The following is a 16,414-nucleotide window of genomic DNA, read 5'->3' as shown; positions in this document are numbered from 1 at the left end:
GCATCGCGTGATTCAGAGGCATTCGGACGCATAGGCCCATTTTAAAAAGTTTATTTTATTTTTATTATTATTTTTTCAGGGGTAGACAATAAGGGAAATTTCCACCATTGTAACCACTGGCCCAGGAATCGATCCCCATAATAACGAAGAAGAAAAATTTGATTTAATAACATTTATTTGTTTGTCATCAGGAGGATGATCTGAACAGCTGTTCTATTCACACTTAATTTTTATTTTTTTTTTTGTCTTTTCAATGTAATTTTCAATCTATGAAATCAATCTGTGCCTTTTCTTTGCCAAGCTTCTGTCAAGTTTTACTCTTTCTAATAATCAACCATCTACAGAACTCTCAGTACGCTATTTTTGTACTTCTTCTCATCATCATTATCATTAATTATTATTAATAATAATTTTGTTTAAAGTGAGCCTCATATCGTTTAACAGAAAAATACATCATACAAACAGCAACTTTTGCAGCCTTGTCAGTGTGATGGCGAGTTATCACTTTCTGTCATCACTAACATACTGTTAATAATCAAAGAAGCTCTGAGGACTCTGACTCTGTACAGTCAAACTAACCAAAAACTTCTTATTGATCATCATTATGAAGTTTCAGGGCGGTCCTGTAACCATGGTAACTCACGGTGCCAGAGGGGAGGGAGAGACGCTGAATGAAGCCGTTTACACAGATACACTGCAGACAGAGTCCAGACTATAGTTGTTATTTCACACATGTAGCACACAACAGGAGACTCTCCGTGTCAGACGAGTTCTCACGTGCTGACTAAACTCAATTGATAACGTAGCAGCGCGACGAGTCCCTGCTAGCTAAGCAGCTAAACTTTAGCGCCGCTCCGTGTCGAGATCCCACCCTGTGTGGGTCTCTACACTGTCATTGGTCAGGCGAGCACACGCTGTTAACGATACCATTGGCTGTAGAGTGTGACAATCTGTCAATAAACATCAGCCAACAGTTCTCCGATCTACATTGATCTCTGTTAAGTTTGAATGATGGAAATCCGTCGTAGCGACGGAGAACTTTAATCCGTGCTGGCCCCATCGGGCCAGTGCTTGGAGCGTTCTGGTCACCCTGACGGTTTTAAAAGTACTTCCGGCCACCGGGCCATTTATATTGTCGACCCCTGTATTTTAATACGTTCTGCAGAGAAGGGAGACTAGTGTCGGACACGGTTTGGAATGAAAGGGAGAAAGCATGAAAGAGTAACACAGCGAATATCGCTAGTATATATATTTATTTATTTATTTTTTTGAAGACTTTAGTTTAGGCGGCAGCCCTTTAAGGCGGCCGCCTTAACAGGAAAGCGCTGCGGGAAACCCTGTTGCTTGGTTGCATTGAAAGAAAACTAAGCAACACCTAGACATCCTGTTTGAAACTAGGCTACATAGGCAGAAACAACAAAACCAGCGGGGGCTCTTACATATGCTTATGGTCGATGTTAGCAGGGTTAAATGTCCGCAAAGGTAAAGGCAGTGATATGGAAAGGTAGGGAAATAAACAGGTAACATAACCCCTGTCGAGAAAGATTTATTTTTCATGCAAATGTCCTCTGATGGCGGTAACCCAGTCTTGAACCCTTGTTGCTAACAAAATAGCTCCATGAATATTGGACAGATTAACAAGAAACTGTCTACTGATATTCATGGTCTCCAGTGGATTACGCCCACTGATTTTGGTAATCCTCTTGTTCCTCTAGTGCCATTATGAGGTTCACATTTGTGTTTCAGTGTGAAACATCTTGACAACTATTCGAGGGATTGCCCTGACATTTATTGTAGAGATAAAAGTTCACAAAATAGAGATACAGACAGTTATTAAGAGACATTTGAATGACTTTTCCTCTAGCAATCTTTTACAAACTATTACTAACCTATTTTGCTGAGAATCCTGCACTGTTCACCATGACAGGCTCATTCTTGTTCGCACTACAGTGAAGGCCGGGCTGGGCTTTAGTGTAGATGCTCCAAGCAACACTATCTGAGCCAGAGCACTCCAGCTTGGTTAATAAAAATGTTTCAAAAAACATTTTCAGTTCTTCCCTGAGCAGAATGTGAGGCCATCTTATGTCCAAAGGCAGGTCAAATGTTGATTGTTATTATTATCATTATTTACTTTTGGGAGTTTTCCCTGGGTTGGAAATGGACATAGGTGAGTCTAGAATATGACCAGGGATTGAATAAAATGCACATTGTCAAAGTGTTCCATCCATAGATTTGATTCATTTATTTCCTGTTTGACATACAATGTAACAGAGTAAGGTTAAAAAAAAATAAACAGATAGAAGACAAATTACACCTGTTCTTGGTAAATAAATATTGTTTCTAATAGCCTGAGAGCAGCTTTTAGTACAGTATGAATTAGTCTGCTCTGACATAATTGTACTGGTTTAATTGCAAAAATGATAAGATGTCAGGATTTTAGATTCATGTTAATCATCATAGAAAAAAAGTAACACTAGAGACATCCTGTAGACATCCAGCTCTTCTCCAGTGTGCTGCGGTGCGTTAGATGGAGTGATGTTACAGTACACACCGTCAAGGCACAATTATGCGTGACAGAATCGCTGGTTAAAGATTTTGTGCAACCAGCACCAGACTGTTGCAAAATAATCACATAAGTCTCTGTGCTTATCATCAAAGTCTCTACAGTTTCTACTGCAAATCAACATGCGTGTTGGAGACGGACATTAAAAAATAATCTAAGGAAATCATGGAGCAATTCAAACTTCTCTCTCCTAACAACTCCCTCATGACTATGTTCCTACCAGTCCTTCCTGTGTCTCCATCCAGAACACTGGAGCCGGTGCAACGACTGAGTCTGTCATCTTGTTTTTAACGAGCCCAGCCAAAGTGTGAACCATGGCTCCACATGTTTAATTGCAATAAAAAAATCCTTATTTTATAAACCCTCGTGTATTTGTAGATCATTGGCAGTCACTTTTAAATCGCATTACAAAGATTAAACAACTCATTTTTTTTCCTCAAATTGTCAACAATAACTTTGGCTTGTAAAGAAGTCAAATCTGTCTGACAAAAACTTAAAAAATAACTCGTGAAACAAAAGAATACAACACGCACTTGCATTTTATTCACTGTATGGATCATTGTAATGACAACTTAAACCGAACACTTTCATGCATGGACATCATGGTGACCGTATTTCAGATGCTGTTCGTTCATATTTAAAACTCTACACATCCCAGACCAGAAAATAAAGATATAATACAAAATTGTTTTGAGGTCAAACTTACAATACAAGACACAAACATACAATACAGGATTATGACAATTTTCCATCTTACTCACAAAGCAGTAATGAAACATGTCTGGTTTTAATGCTTCACACCGGAGTACACACATTCATTGTTGGTGTTGTTCCTCTGTCTTCTTGATCTGTTGGGCAGGTTGACACTCAAAGCGGCATAATGGAGGTTGTCTGCGTCTCCATGACCCTGGTAACAAAATATTTAAGAATAAAAAATAATACGTTTAAAAGAATTGAATAATTAAGGTATCAAGAGAAAGGGTGTTAATTTACAGTCAGCAGTTTTTATTCACCTCTGCATTTGATGTAGAGCGAGCCGAAGATCTCACTTGAGTCTCTAGTGATGAAACACAATTTCTTTTTTTTATTAAAATGCCAAATTCAATAAATAAAAGTTGTCAGATATATGAAATGGCCGTACCTGAGTAGCTTTCTCTCTTCATCATCTTGTACACTGAGAGAGCCAGTAAAACAACCAGGATGGTGGTGAATGTCAAAGCTCCACTCAAGAAATATACGAAGACAGTAGAGCCTACTTTGTCTGCAGAGAGACAGACATCAGAAACAGAGCCTTAGCATGTTATTGGTTTGGGGAGTAATGATAACTATTTAGCAAACGATACTGTCTTTGTGAGAAAGTTACTTACCTTGGAAGTCCAGCTTGGTCCCGTCTCCAAACAGTATGTGTCCACATGAGGCAACAGCACAGTAGTAGGTCCCAGCATGAGAAAGATTCAGGCTCTTCATTGGCAAGTTGTAGACACAGGTGTGTGTTTGTGTGTTGTCTTTCCTCTCACACTGATCATTCCTGCCTCCATGGGTGTAAATGAGTCCTGGATGAGATTCTTGAGAGTGTTTGAACCAGTAAACACTGTGTTCTCCATCACAGGTCCCAGTGTGTACTGTACAGTTCAGAGTCACAGAGCCTCCTGGCTGGATGATCTCAGATGCTGACTGATGGACCCAAGCTGGGATGTTCAAACCTGAACCCTTCACACTGACAAAAAATCCTGCTGCAAATTCAACATCTAATGAATCCCTTCTTGCGCAGTAGTAAGTAGCTGAGTCTGAAAAGTGTACATCTGAGATCTGCAGGTGATTTTTACCATTTTCTAAATCCAGTGCGAAGCGTGGATTGTTCTTGCATTCATCATGAAATGTGCCATTTTTACTAAACACATACGATGTAGAGATGAGTCTTGGTTTCTGTCCCAGACTTTGCTTGTACCAGAAAATCCTTGTTGAAGCAACCCGTTCATAGACACATTGTAAAGTCAACGTTTTACCAACATTAACCGATATAAAACTATTCTCTTGATGTTGAAATGAGAATTTCCGATTAGTCGCCTGACCTGATGTGAAATGAGAGACAAAGCAAAAGCACAGTTAACTTAATGTGACAGAATTCAACATAATCGGTACATTTTTTAAATATTTGAAACATTTCTATGAGTCACCATACTCCATACAAGTTAGGATTAAAAAAAAAACTAAACTCACCAATTTTCCCCAAGAAAAGACACGCGAGAGAGAAGACAAACACTGGAGAAGTCATCGTGCTCAAACTGCCGTGTTGAATGAACAACATCTTCAGGCTCTCTGCTCTCTTCACAGACAAGACTGTGTTTGATTGGCCAAGCTGAAGTGACATGCACTGTATGTCCCATAAAGGAAACATGATCACATGATTACTGCCACCTACACTGTTATTTGATTCCTTGAATCACATGGTGAGAGGTGTATAAATTGCTGTTAGAGTCTGCACTTTTCATATCTGCCGACATTCGGCTGTGAAAAAGAGGGACATTTTCTGGGGTATCTGCAAATGGCTTACCCTCAGTGCCCCCACCCCCATATAAACCTACACCATAGATTAATAGAAAATTAAAAAAAAATGTTGAATGTAAAAATACTTTTAATTAGAATTAAAGTCATAGCTTGACATTGAATAAAATAAAATGAAACATACAAAATGTACAAAAAAAATAAAAGATGAAAAGTGTATATGAGAAAAGGGCCACCCCAGTTTTGATTTTTTTTAAGTTTAGTAGAGTTAAGTCATGGCAGATCATAAAACACAGCAATACTGTAATCTAAGAGGTTTAGTTCAATTTCTAGAGGAAATTAAGTCGTGCATCAGGAAGTGACAATACTGCTAACCTGTAAGACTGAGGTTGAAACAAAGATGACACCGCGATTTCGAATGAGATACGATGAAGATACTGGAGTGATGTCAATGGTTAGATTTAAGTCGCTTGCTTTATTTATAGTTGAGATAGTGCCAATCAGAAAAGATTGAGCAGTTGAACAGTTGAGTTTTTAGAAGCTCTGCTGCATTCAAGTTTTGCTATCCCTCAAGTTAGCCGTGTGTGTGAGAGAGGAGTCATATCAGACTTGTTTGATATGTAAATTTGTGTGTCATCTGCATAGCGTGAAATCCTAGACCACATTTCCTTAGGATTTGTCCAAGAGTCAGCATGTTCATTTTGAATGAAATAGGGTTTAGAATATAACCTTGTGGGACTCCTTAGGTCGCACTCACACTTGGCCCAGTTGCCCAATGGCCTGCACTCACAAGGCTCTGGCCACAACCAGGCCTGAGCACTGTTACTTCTTGTACATATGTATATCATATATCACATATCACATGCATATCACGCCTAAGGGCCGGATCTACTAAAGGTTTGCGTGTATTAAAACGTGTGCAAACTCCTTGCACACGCAAAAAACTACTAACCGTGCGCAAAGAGGGTTGTGTCTGTCAAAGGTGCAAAATAGCACGTCTGCATTCAGTTAGTATGTTTGCAGCAGTGAATATGCAATATGGGGCGTTTACATGCAATTGTGCGTGTTCTGGGTGGAGAAAATGTAAATATATTAATTTAGTGATTTATCAAACCTGAAAGCAATTTTGCTCATAGAAACTGCTTCTATATTTAACACGTCTCAAAGGGAGGTGCAAACGGTTTGTATGCGTAATTGCGCACACATGTCTGCGGTTACTGTTGCAAGAAGGAGATGCCGAAACAATGGAAGCCTGTTATTATTATACACCAATTTTTCTTTCGTTCTTCTTCTGATGTCTTGGTACCTCCTTCTCACTTCATCCACTGTTCTCCTGTTTTTTCCAACAGCATTAACTTTTTCACCGATTTTCTCCCACACAGCGTTCCTTTGCTGCAGCTCATTGAAATGTTTATTCGTTTCCTCTACCAACACTTCTAATTCCAAAAGGTCGAATTTCACTCTGCGCTTTCGCTCTCTCAAACTAGCCATGCTGAAAACCATGAAACACGCTAAACCTTCATTTAAATAGGCGTGTCTCCAACACGTTTGCACCTGTTGTCATTTACGCATTCACTCTTAGTAAATCACCCGCAAACCGCGGTTCTACCCCACACGCAAATTTCTAGATTGCGCACGCAGATTAGTACAAGCAATTTGGGATCTTAGTATATCCGGCCCATAGTGCGGTTGCACAGCATAATGGAGAACAGCACAGAAAACGTGACTAAAACTTTACTGACTCTTTTGTGGCTTATTTTGTGTCGTTTTGGTCATAGACGGCCCTCTCACATTTCTGTGTTTCTTGATTATGCAAGGCAGCATAAAACGCATGATTATACTTCAACGTTGCACAACCATGATTGCGCTTGTTCATGAGCAACCGTACCGTGCCAAAACGCACCTTTTCCAGCCATGCCAGGGCCAAGAAAGTGTACCATGCTTGTACACTGTACGGATCACTCACACTAGTCAAACAGACAAGACTTTGTTGGTCAAACGTGCATGGTGGATTGCCTAGTGTGAGTGCCCCCTTAGAGGTGCTGAGTAGGAGAAATGGACTTTGAAGTCACCCATCTTTTCTTTTTATTATGTTGAGTCATTGTAGTAGTCTACGCGCTCATTTTTCAGGTTAAAATACACCAATCAACCACAACATTTGAACCACTTATAGGTGAAGTGATTTATATTGATCATCTCATTTACAATGCAATGTTATCCTGGGAACCCTTGGTCCTGGCATTCATGTGGATGCCACTTGACACATACCACCCACCCAAACACAGACATAGTCCACGTAAACTACCTCCTGTCAACGGCACTCCCCGAAGGCAGTGGCCCCCCAGTAGGACAAAAACTGTCCAGGAGTGATGCAAGGAACATGGCAAAGAGCCCCAGGTGTTGATCCGATCCCCAAATTCCCTGGATCCCAATCTGACAAGCATCTGTGGGATGTGCAGGAACAAGCCCGATCCATAGATGCCCCAACCCCCAACCCACAGGACCTGAAGGGTCCCAATGCCAGACACCACAGGACAACCCCAGAAGTCTTGTGTCCCTGCCTCGAGGTGTCAGAGCTGTTTTGGCAACATAAAGGGAATCTACACACTATAAAGCAGGTGGCTTTAATGTTGTGGCTGATAAGTAATATATGTTTAAATTTGTCCTTTCATTTGATGACAACAGAACTTCAACACAATGTTTAAAACTGCTTTATACACTCTTCTATTACTTATTATTTATCTTAGTGTTAGTAGTTTTTATGTTAAATAGAATTTCAGAACTCCTTTTTGGAGTGTGGTAGTTCTCTAAAGGGCCATCTAATGTACATGAGAGTGCTCCCCTTACATCCACTCCACCCTTACATCCTGTATAAAAAAGACAAAGCCTGCTGCACTAAAAGAGGTACAAAGCAAACTGTATGAAGGAAAGAGATCAACAGGTCTCAGAGTAATGACTGCAAGGTAGTGAACAGTAACTAAAAGAGCCTCAGGTTCTAAAAGGATGATCACTTGCGGTCAGGATCTGAGTCATCTGCAGGGTACGTTAAACCTATACAGTCTCCTTATACATGTAACCTGTTAATGTATACGGGTGTTTTCCACACATAAACTTTACTTGGGCAGGCCCAAGTATATTTGCTGATCCATTTTAGTGTTTTAGCATTTTATACTTTTATTTTTTTAATACGTTCGTCCCATTGAATGGCTGTATTGGTCATAGTGAGTAAGTGCAAGTCGTAAAAATCAGGATCTTTTTCTGTCTCTGCCATCCATCACGTCTGATGTCAGCAACATTCTTCCATTTTCAACTTTGTTACCATTAATGGAGCATCCACTAAATACAGTCTGGGAAATGTGAGTCATAAAAGCTTAGTGCTAAAGTTAAGACTCATATATGTGCCTCATATGTCTGTTGTTGTGTTAAATACATCTTTTAAGTTGTAGATGTACAGTAGTTACAGTTGAAATATGTGTCCAAAAGGCTGTTGGATGGATGAGGTTAGTCACGTGCTTCGATGATACGAGTGGCACTTACAGGGATTGAACACATTTAGTTTTTCATCATCAAAAAGTTTTATTAATAGATTTATTTTATCAGTGATGACGCAAAATGTACATGGAAATGAAAAAGAATGAAAGATAAAAGACATTTAATATTGCCGATTTGTGTTGGTGCTCAAAACCAAGGAGGGGGGTTTGATACAAAAAAAAATCTGTCCTTCTAAATGTACTGTACTTGTATTAAGAGATACATGTTTTTGGTGAGAAAACAAAGTAACAGTGAAACCAACATGATGCAAAGGCGCGCTAAGAAACCTGACCACAAGGAAACTACAAAGAGACGTCAGAGGAGCTACATCTAAACCTACGTGACAGCCCCCAAGAGATTCTTAGAAACTGACACTTTACTCATGCAATGCAAAAGAAACATGTCCAGTTCTAGAGCTTCACACTGGAGTACACACATTCATTGTTGGTGTTGTTCCTCTGTCTTCTTGTTCTCTTGGCCTGGTTAACACTTAGAGCAGCATAATGGAGGTTTTCAGCTTCTTGGTAACCCTGGTAACAAAGTATAAAAAGAGTAGATCACAAATTGGTTCCTAAAAACCAATGTCCACAAGATAGTTAATAATTAAAGGGGGCTGAAAAGCTGTTCAACAGTTAATCAAAACTGCTCTGACCTCTGCATTTTCTGTGGAGGAATGTGGAAATCTTGCTCGAGACTCTGGTTGTGAAACAGAAAATGTTTTAATCCCAAGATAAATTAAGAGAACACAAGCTGCCAGATAAACAACATAAAAGTTCCAGCTACCTGTAGGCTGGCAGTTGTTTCTCTGCTTCATCTTGTACACTGAGAAAGCCAGCAAAACCACCAGGATTGTGGTGAATGTCAAAGCTCCACTCAAGAAATACACCAAGACAGGAGAGTCCACCTTATCTGTAGAGAGTAAGACATCAGAAAGAGAGCTTGCAGTATATTGTCTGTTTTTATCCAAGGGTTGGTACTGAGGTTATATGACTCGACAAATCCAGTTCATATATACAGCCCAAAGTCACACATTTACAGTCCGTACAGCATGATCCTCTATCATTAAACCCTTTATTGGGATACGAAAAAACACTCTCATGGGGAAACAACCATCGCATTTTTACTACTCCTCAGATTAGCAATTTCTAACAGTAAATTACTCACCCTGAAAGTCCAGCTTGGTCCCGTTTCCAAACAGTATGTGTCCACATGAGGCAACAGCACAGTAGTAGGTCCCAGCATGAGAAAGATTCAGGCTCTTCATTGGCAAGTTGTAGACACAGGTGTGTGTTTGTGTGTTGTCTTTCCTCTCACACTGATCATTCCTGCCTCCGTGGGTGTAAATGAGTCCAGGATGAGATTCTTGAGAGTGTTTGAACCAGTAAACAATGTGTTCTCCATCACAGGTCCCAGTGTGTACTGTACAGTTCAGAGTCACAGAGCCTCCTGGCTGGATGATCTCAGATGCCGACTGATGGACCGAGGCTGGGATGTTCAAACCTGAACCCTTCACACTGACGGCAATGCCCTCAACAAATTGTAAATTGTATGTATATAAACTTAAGCAGTAGTAAGTAGCTGAGTCAGAAATGTTCAAATCTGTGATCATCAAGTGATTTTTGCCATTTTCTGTATCCAGTGTGAAGCGTGGATTGTTCTTGAATTCTTCATAAAAAGTGACATGTTTGTCATACTTGTAGTAACTAGAGATGAGCCTTGGTATTTCTCTGACATTTTGTTTATGCCAATAAAGCCTTGCAGGAACATCAGTTTTAGACAAACATTGCAAAGTCAAGTTGTCTCCAGTTTTAACGGATACAAATCTGAATTTAAGATCAGTTGCCTGAGCTGAAATTAAATAAGAGACAAAACAAATGAAGAGTTAATGTAATGTGACAAATCTGGGTAATCAGTAAAAAATATGAGAGACATTTGTTTGAGAGCGTACACTACACTAGATTAAAGTCACAAAGAGCAACCTACCCATTTTCATCAAGAACAAACATGTGAGCAGAAAGAGAGCAAACACTGGAGATGTCATCGTGTTCAAGCTGCTGTGCTGAATGAAAGAATATTGATGGCTTCTCTACTCTTCAGAGACAAGACTGAATTTGATTGGCCAGCTTAAAGTGACACTCAATGTTCCATATAGGAAACATGATCACATGCTCACTGCCATCTATAGTGTTAAGTTGTGGGTTCTGAAAAAACGCTCACGTGGTTAGAGATATATAAAGAAGATTTCAGCTCATATTTGAATTTATGTCCCCGAAAACTTCAGTAACAAGATCTATGTCTAGTTAAAAACTGATGGTCATTATGTTTAACATGTACCAAAACAAAGATTTAAGACATTCATTCATAGCTATTATTATATGCTAATAGTCAACTCTCTTTCCAAGCTATTGTGCAGTGAAACAACATACTGTACTGTGTGATGTATTTATGGGGCTTTTTTAAAATGTAACAATAAATGTAAAACTTATAATGCTTTGATCATCACAATAAAAATTCCAATTATCAAGGCCCCACGATAAGGTACTCAAAATAAGATACTTCCTGTTATTCAAACTAAAATGTGTCCTGACTTAGATTCTAAGTTGCAGTACTGTCAAATGTGAACTGCTAAGGCTAGAAATGATCTAGCTGACTTCAGCCAAATTCATAGTCATAGTCGCTGCCATTATTGTTCTGTCCACCAGATGCCCCCTGGTTTTTATTTTTGCTCAAACATAGCAAGTTCCTCTTGGATGCTTTGTTGGTTTTTTGGTTTGTGATTTTATATGTGAGTTTCTGTTACCTTGAGCTGTTATATGACTACCTGTCGGCCTGCCTCTTGCCTGGCAGAAGAACAAGATGAAACTGTAAATGGGAGTCTTCATCCAGCTTTCCAGTCAGCTATCCTGCAGCATGCTTGCCATCAGGATGATAGCCACCAGCCTTCACCCTGGCCTGCGAGCCTCCAGTCTGCACCTCAGTCTGCCAGCAGAAAGCCTACTACTATCAGTCTGTTCTGATCCTTCCTGTCGTGAGCCCTATCCTACACTACCCTACCCTGCTGTGAGCCTTCAATAAACTGGAGCCACCCTGAGGTCCAGCAGTCACTTTTTTAGGGTAACTGCATGGTCACTTCACTGGAACCCATGGAGGCCAAGACGTGTTGCCATGGCATCCAACCACATTGGCAGTCGCAGCCGCCCACTGCCCCAGAGCCTCAGTCGCCATGTGGTCAAGACCCCAGTCGGCTATGGGTGCATATGTCCTGCCACAGTGGAACAACCCACCAATATCCAGCCTGAACTCCCAGAACCCCCCTTGACTGTCCATACTGACACCCAGCCGGCCGTTAGATGGCATCTCATGCTTGTCTGACACCCTTCTCAAGTTCTCAGCCCTTGATTATCGTTGAGGCCAGTAGCAAGCTCCAGTCGCTAGCCTGTAATCCACACAATGGATGCTTATCCATCAGCCTGCATCAACATACAGCTGAATGTTCTGAAACCAACAGCTGCTCCTTGCCACATGCACTGTTGCCAGCCTCCAGAGCGGTTCTGTCTATCACCCAACCACGGCAGCTCCATCTGAGTTGCCTGCATCCAGGCGATTGTCAAGATCTGCTCCATCCTTCGGCCCTGCCTCCTGGTCACTCACAAGTCCTGCTCTATACATTTGTCTTGACCCTAGGCTGTCCATCTTAAGTCCTTTGCTCCAACCCTGACCATCCCCTACGGCACACATGGGAAAAATATGGCTTGGGACTGGCTATGGCCGCAGACCACCTCAATCTGGCCTGTCACGACCTCCAAAAATAAAACAATTTATCAAAAAACAAACAATAAGGGGCAGCATGTTAATGAATCTTGAGGCCAACGACTGCAGCAAGTGTGCATCGCTATTTCTATTGGTTCCAATAAAGGGTGCTGTCTACATTTTAATTGGACAATAGTCACACTGTATTTCATCTGGCTAATTTTATCCAGGTTTTCTTCCCATTCTGTGATCATTCTGCCTTTAAAAGCTCCTTCTTTATGACATAAAAGCATTTTGGCACCATCAGTATGAATAAAAGTACGGATAGCACTTACTTCCGACAACAAAACTCATAGTGAGCCTTGGGACAATAAATCTGCATGTGTGCGTGTGGTGTTTGTGTGTCTGTGTATGACTGAGAGACAGAGAGAGTAACAGAAAGAGGGAAAAGAAAGTGGAATGTGAACTATTGCACACATTATGGTTTTGTAAGGTTTTTTTGTATGTTATTTATACGTTAGGCCAAATCTGAACACTGCTTTGTCAGTCAATGACCCAGCTACCCACACCTGGGACATTTTCTAGTAGAGCTAACCCAAACCCACCTAACCCAAAAGTGCGTTCCTGGGTCCCCCAGGTCCCGCTCATCACTGGTGCCCAGACAACAGAGGTCAGTTTGAAAACGTCAGTCTGTCTCGTTGCACTGTGACTCAGTGTGTGGAAGTAATTGATGAAAAACTGTCTGCTGAATTGTCAAAAAGACTTGACATACAGGCACGCACAGAGGATGCTAGTTTTGTTTGGCTCCACGTATGTGTGTAAAACTTTTTCTGTGATGAACTTCAATAAGTCACGTTACACATCACGACTGACTGATGAACACCTGTCCTATGTGCTGCACATTTCAACATCAGACATGATGCTCGACTTGGATGGTTTGCAAAGAGAGGTGACAGTCTCAACTGTTTCCATTAGGCTTAATTACATGGATAGGCAGTGCTTTTCATATTGTCATTCATAGATATCTAACAGTTATAATCCATGTTAGCCTGGGCTTTTCTTCATTTATTGGTGAAAATATGTTTTCCAATGGTGAACATTACATTTTGACAGTTGTGACACAGTCTGCCTAGAGTCCATATTTTTGATGTAATGCAATGGGTTTCATCAGTGACCTGTGCAGTAGTACACATCAGGCAATTGGCAAAGTATAAGCACATTTAAAAGTTCATACTGCACTTAAGTTGTAAACTCAGTGAGTAACCCAGTTTTACACATACAGCTGTAAAAGATCTTGTATTTGGAAACATGTCACCAGACCATCTGGTTGGGAAAATATCCTGTTGTCGATCAGTCTGTCCAATGTGTGCTGAGTTCATGTAGTTCATCATAATTCTGCACTGTGTGTTTAATGTTTTGATTGAATTTCCCAATTTGTGGCCCTCTGGAAAAAAATATTGCCCAACCCTACCCTTCCTGCCTGCCTTGTGGTCCTGGAGCTCAGTTGATGAAGATAGTTTGCCATTAATCAGAAAATTGGACAGCAATGGTGAGGAAAGAGGCAATGGAGATCAGAAGAATGAGAAAAGGAGTTCAATGGGGAGAGTATGATGACCTTGGAGGATATATGTTAAATTTGTGCCCTTTTGAAGCTGCATTACAAGTCGACATGTAAATGTAAATGCTTGGGAGCATCCATTAAGCACAGTCTTTGGGAAATATGAGTCATAAAAGCTTTGTGTAGAAGTTCAGACTCATATGCATCTCAGATGTCGGTTGTGTTAAATACATCGTTTGATTTGTAAATGTTGTTTCATCTGCACCAAATGTGACTCTGAAAGGCTGTTCAGAGGTGATTTTTTTGTTTTTTAGACCATAGGCGATGTATTGATGAGGTCAGTCACATGCTTTGGTGATACGAGTGGCACTTCCAGGGATTGAACACAACAAAAAGTTCAATTAAAAGATTTATTTGATCATTGATGATGCAAAATGTACATGGAAATGAAAAAGAATGAAGGACAAAAGACAAATTATATCACTGATTTGTGTTGGTGCTCAAAGTTTAAGAGGAGCTTGAAAAAATCAATCTGTCCTTCTAAACGTGCTGGTATGTTCAGAGTTTAGTTACATGTTTTTAGTGAGAAAACAAAGTAGAGACAGAACCTTATCACAATAAATCTACAAAGAAATGTCAGAGGATCTACATCTAAACCTACGTGAAAGCCCCCAAGAGAGTCTTAGAAACTGACACTTTACTCATGCAATGCAAAAGAAACATGTCCAGTTCTAGAGCTTCACACTGGAGTACACACATTCATTGTTGGTGTTGTTCCTCTGTCTTCTTGTTCTCTTGGCCTGGTTAACACTTAAAGCAGCATAATGCAGGTTTTCAGCTTCTTGGTAACCCTGGTAACAAAGCATTAAAAAGAGTAGATCACAGTTTGTTTCCACAAGACAGTTAATCATGGTGCTATAAGAAGGGGAGAAATAGCTGTTCAACAGTTAATCAAAACTGAACTCACCTCAGCATTTTCTGTGGAGGAAGGTGGGACTCTTGCTCGAGACTCTGGTTGTAAAACAGAAAATCTTGTTTTAATCCCAAACACAAGAGAACACAAGCTGACAGATAACAAAAAAGATAAAAGTTCCAGCTACCTGTAGGCTGGCAGCTGTTTCTCTTCTTCATCTTGTACACTGAGAAAGCCAGCAAAACTACCAGTATGGTGGTGAATGTCAAAGCTCCACTCAAGAAATACACCAAGACAGGAGAGTCCGCCTCATCTGTAGAGAGTCAGACATCAGAAGGAGAGCTTGCAGTATATTGTCTGTTTTCATCCAAGGGTTGGTACAGAGGTAATATGACTTCACAAATCCATTTTATATATACAGCCCAAAGTCACACATTTACAGTCTGTACAGCATATGATCCTCTATCATTAAACCCTTTATTGGGATACGAAAAAACACTCTCATGGGGAAACGACCACAGCATTTTTACTACTCCTCAGATTAGCAATTTCTAACAATAAATTACTCACCCTCAAAGTTCAGCTTGGTCCCGTTTCCGAACACGATGTGTCCACATGAGGCAACAGCACAGTAGTAGGTCCCAGCATGAGAAAGATTCAGGCTCTTCATTGGCAAGTTGTAGACACAGGTGTGTGTTTGTGTGTTGTCTTTCCTCTCACACTGATCATTCCTGCCCCCATGGGTGTGAATGAGTCCTGGATGAGATTCTTGAGAGTGTTTGAACCAGTAAACACTGTGTTCTCCATCACAGGTCCCAGTGTGTACTGTACAGTTCAGAGTCACAGAGCCTCCTGGCTGGATGATCTCAGGAGCTGACTGATGGACCGAGGCTGGGATGTTCAAACCTGAACCCTTCACACTGACGGTAATGTCCTCTAAAAATTGTAAATCGTATGTATATAAACTTAAGCAGTAGTAAGTAGCAGAGTCAGAAATGTTCAAACCTGTGATCATCAAGTGATTTTTGCCATTTTCTGTATCCAGTGTGAAGCGTGGATTGTTCTTGAATTCTTCATACAAAGTGACATCTTTGTCATACTTGTAGTAATTAGAGATGAGCCTTGGTTTCTGTCTAAGAGTTTGTTTATACCAGAGAAGTCTCGGATGAACATCAGTTTTATACATGTAGAAACATTGCAAAGTCAAGTTGTCCCCAGTTTCAACGGATACAAATCTTCTCTCCTGACGAACAGATGAGGAGATTTTCAGATCAGTCGTCTGAGCTGAAATTAAATAAGAGACAGAACAAATGAAGAGTTAATGTAATGTGACAAATCTGGGTAATCAGTTAAATATATGAGAGACATTTGTTTGAGAGCGTACACTACACCAGATTAAAGTCACAAAGAGCAACTTACCCATTTTCATCAAGAACAAACATGTGAGCAGAAAGAGAGCAAACACTGGAGATGTCATCGTGTCCAAGCTGCTGTGCTGAATGAAAGAATATTGATGGTTTCTCTACTCTTCAGAGACAAGACTGAATTTGATTGGCCGACTAAAGTGACACTCTACGTCCCATATAGGGAACAC

At 40.5% G+C, this 16,414-nt stretch overlaps 3 protein-coding genes across 3 annotated transcripts; all 3 read right to left on the bottom strand.

The window, feature by feature from the left end:
• Positions 1 to 3,378: 3,378 nt before the first annotated feature.
• LOC311251305 (uncharacterized protein) lies at positions 3,379 to 4,838 on the bottom strand (the record flags this gene model as incomplete). Its single annotated transcript, XM_084343680.1, has 4 exons — positions 3,379 to 3,470; positions 3,705 to 3,824; positions 3,931 to 4,520; positions 4,825 to 4,838. The coding sequence occupies 4 exons, from the start codon at positions 4,836 to 4,838 to the stop codon at positions 3,379 to 3,381; spliced, it is 816 nt and encodes a 271-aa protein (XP_084199806.1).
• A 4,171-nt stretch (positions 4,839 to 9,009) lies between these two features.
• LOC311251304 (uncharacterized protein) lies at positions 9,010 to 11,956 on the bottom strand (the record flags this gene model as incomplete). The annotated part of the gene is made up of 5 exons (XM_084343679.1): positions 9,010 to 9,129; positions 9,252 to 9,295; positions 9,383 to 9,508; positions 9,764 to 10,326; positions 11,802 to 11,956. The coding sequence occupies 5 exons, from the start codon at positions 11,954 to 11,956 to the stop codon at positions 9,010 to 9,012; spliced, it is 1,008 nt and encodes a 335-aa protein (XP_084199805.1).
• A 2,682-nt stretch (positions 11,957 to 14,638) lies between these two features.
• On the bottom strand, positions 14,639 to 16,006 carry LOC311251303 (uncharacterized protein; the record flags this gene model as incomplete). The annotated part of the gene is made up of 4 exons (XM_084343678.1): positions 14,639 to 14,758; positions 14,875 to 14,918; positions 15,008 to 15,133; positions 15,391 to 16,006. 4 exons carry the CDS (start codon positions 16,004 to 16,006, stop codon positions 14,639 to 14,641), a joined length of 906 nt encoding a protein of 301 aa, XP_084199804.1.
• Between the last annotated feature and the right edge of the window lie 408 nt (positions 16,007 to 16,414).

This window comes from Pagrus pagrus, assembly GCF_965226575.1.
Source record: "Pagrus pagrus genome assembly, chromosome: 22".
NCBI classification, from domain to species: domain Eukaryota; kingdom Metazoa; phylum Chordata; class Actinopteri; order Spariformes; family Sparidae; genus Pagrus; species Pagrus pagrus.
The sequence above is the reverse complement of the archived record's forward strand: the minus strand, read 5'-3'. Positions and strand labels throughout refer to the sequence as shown.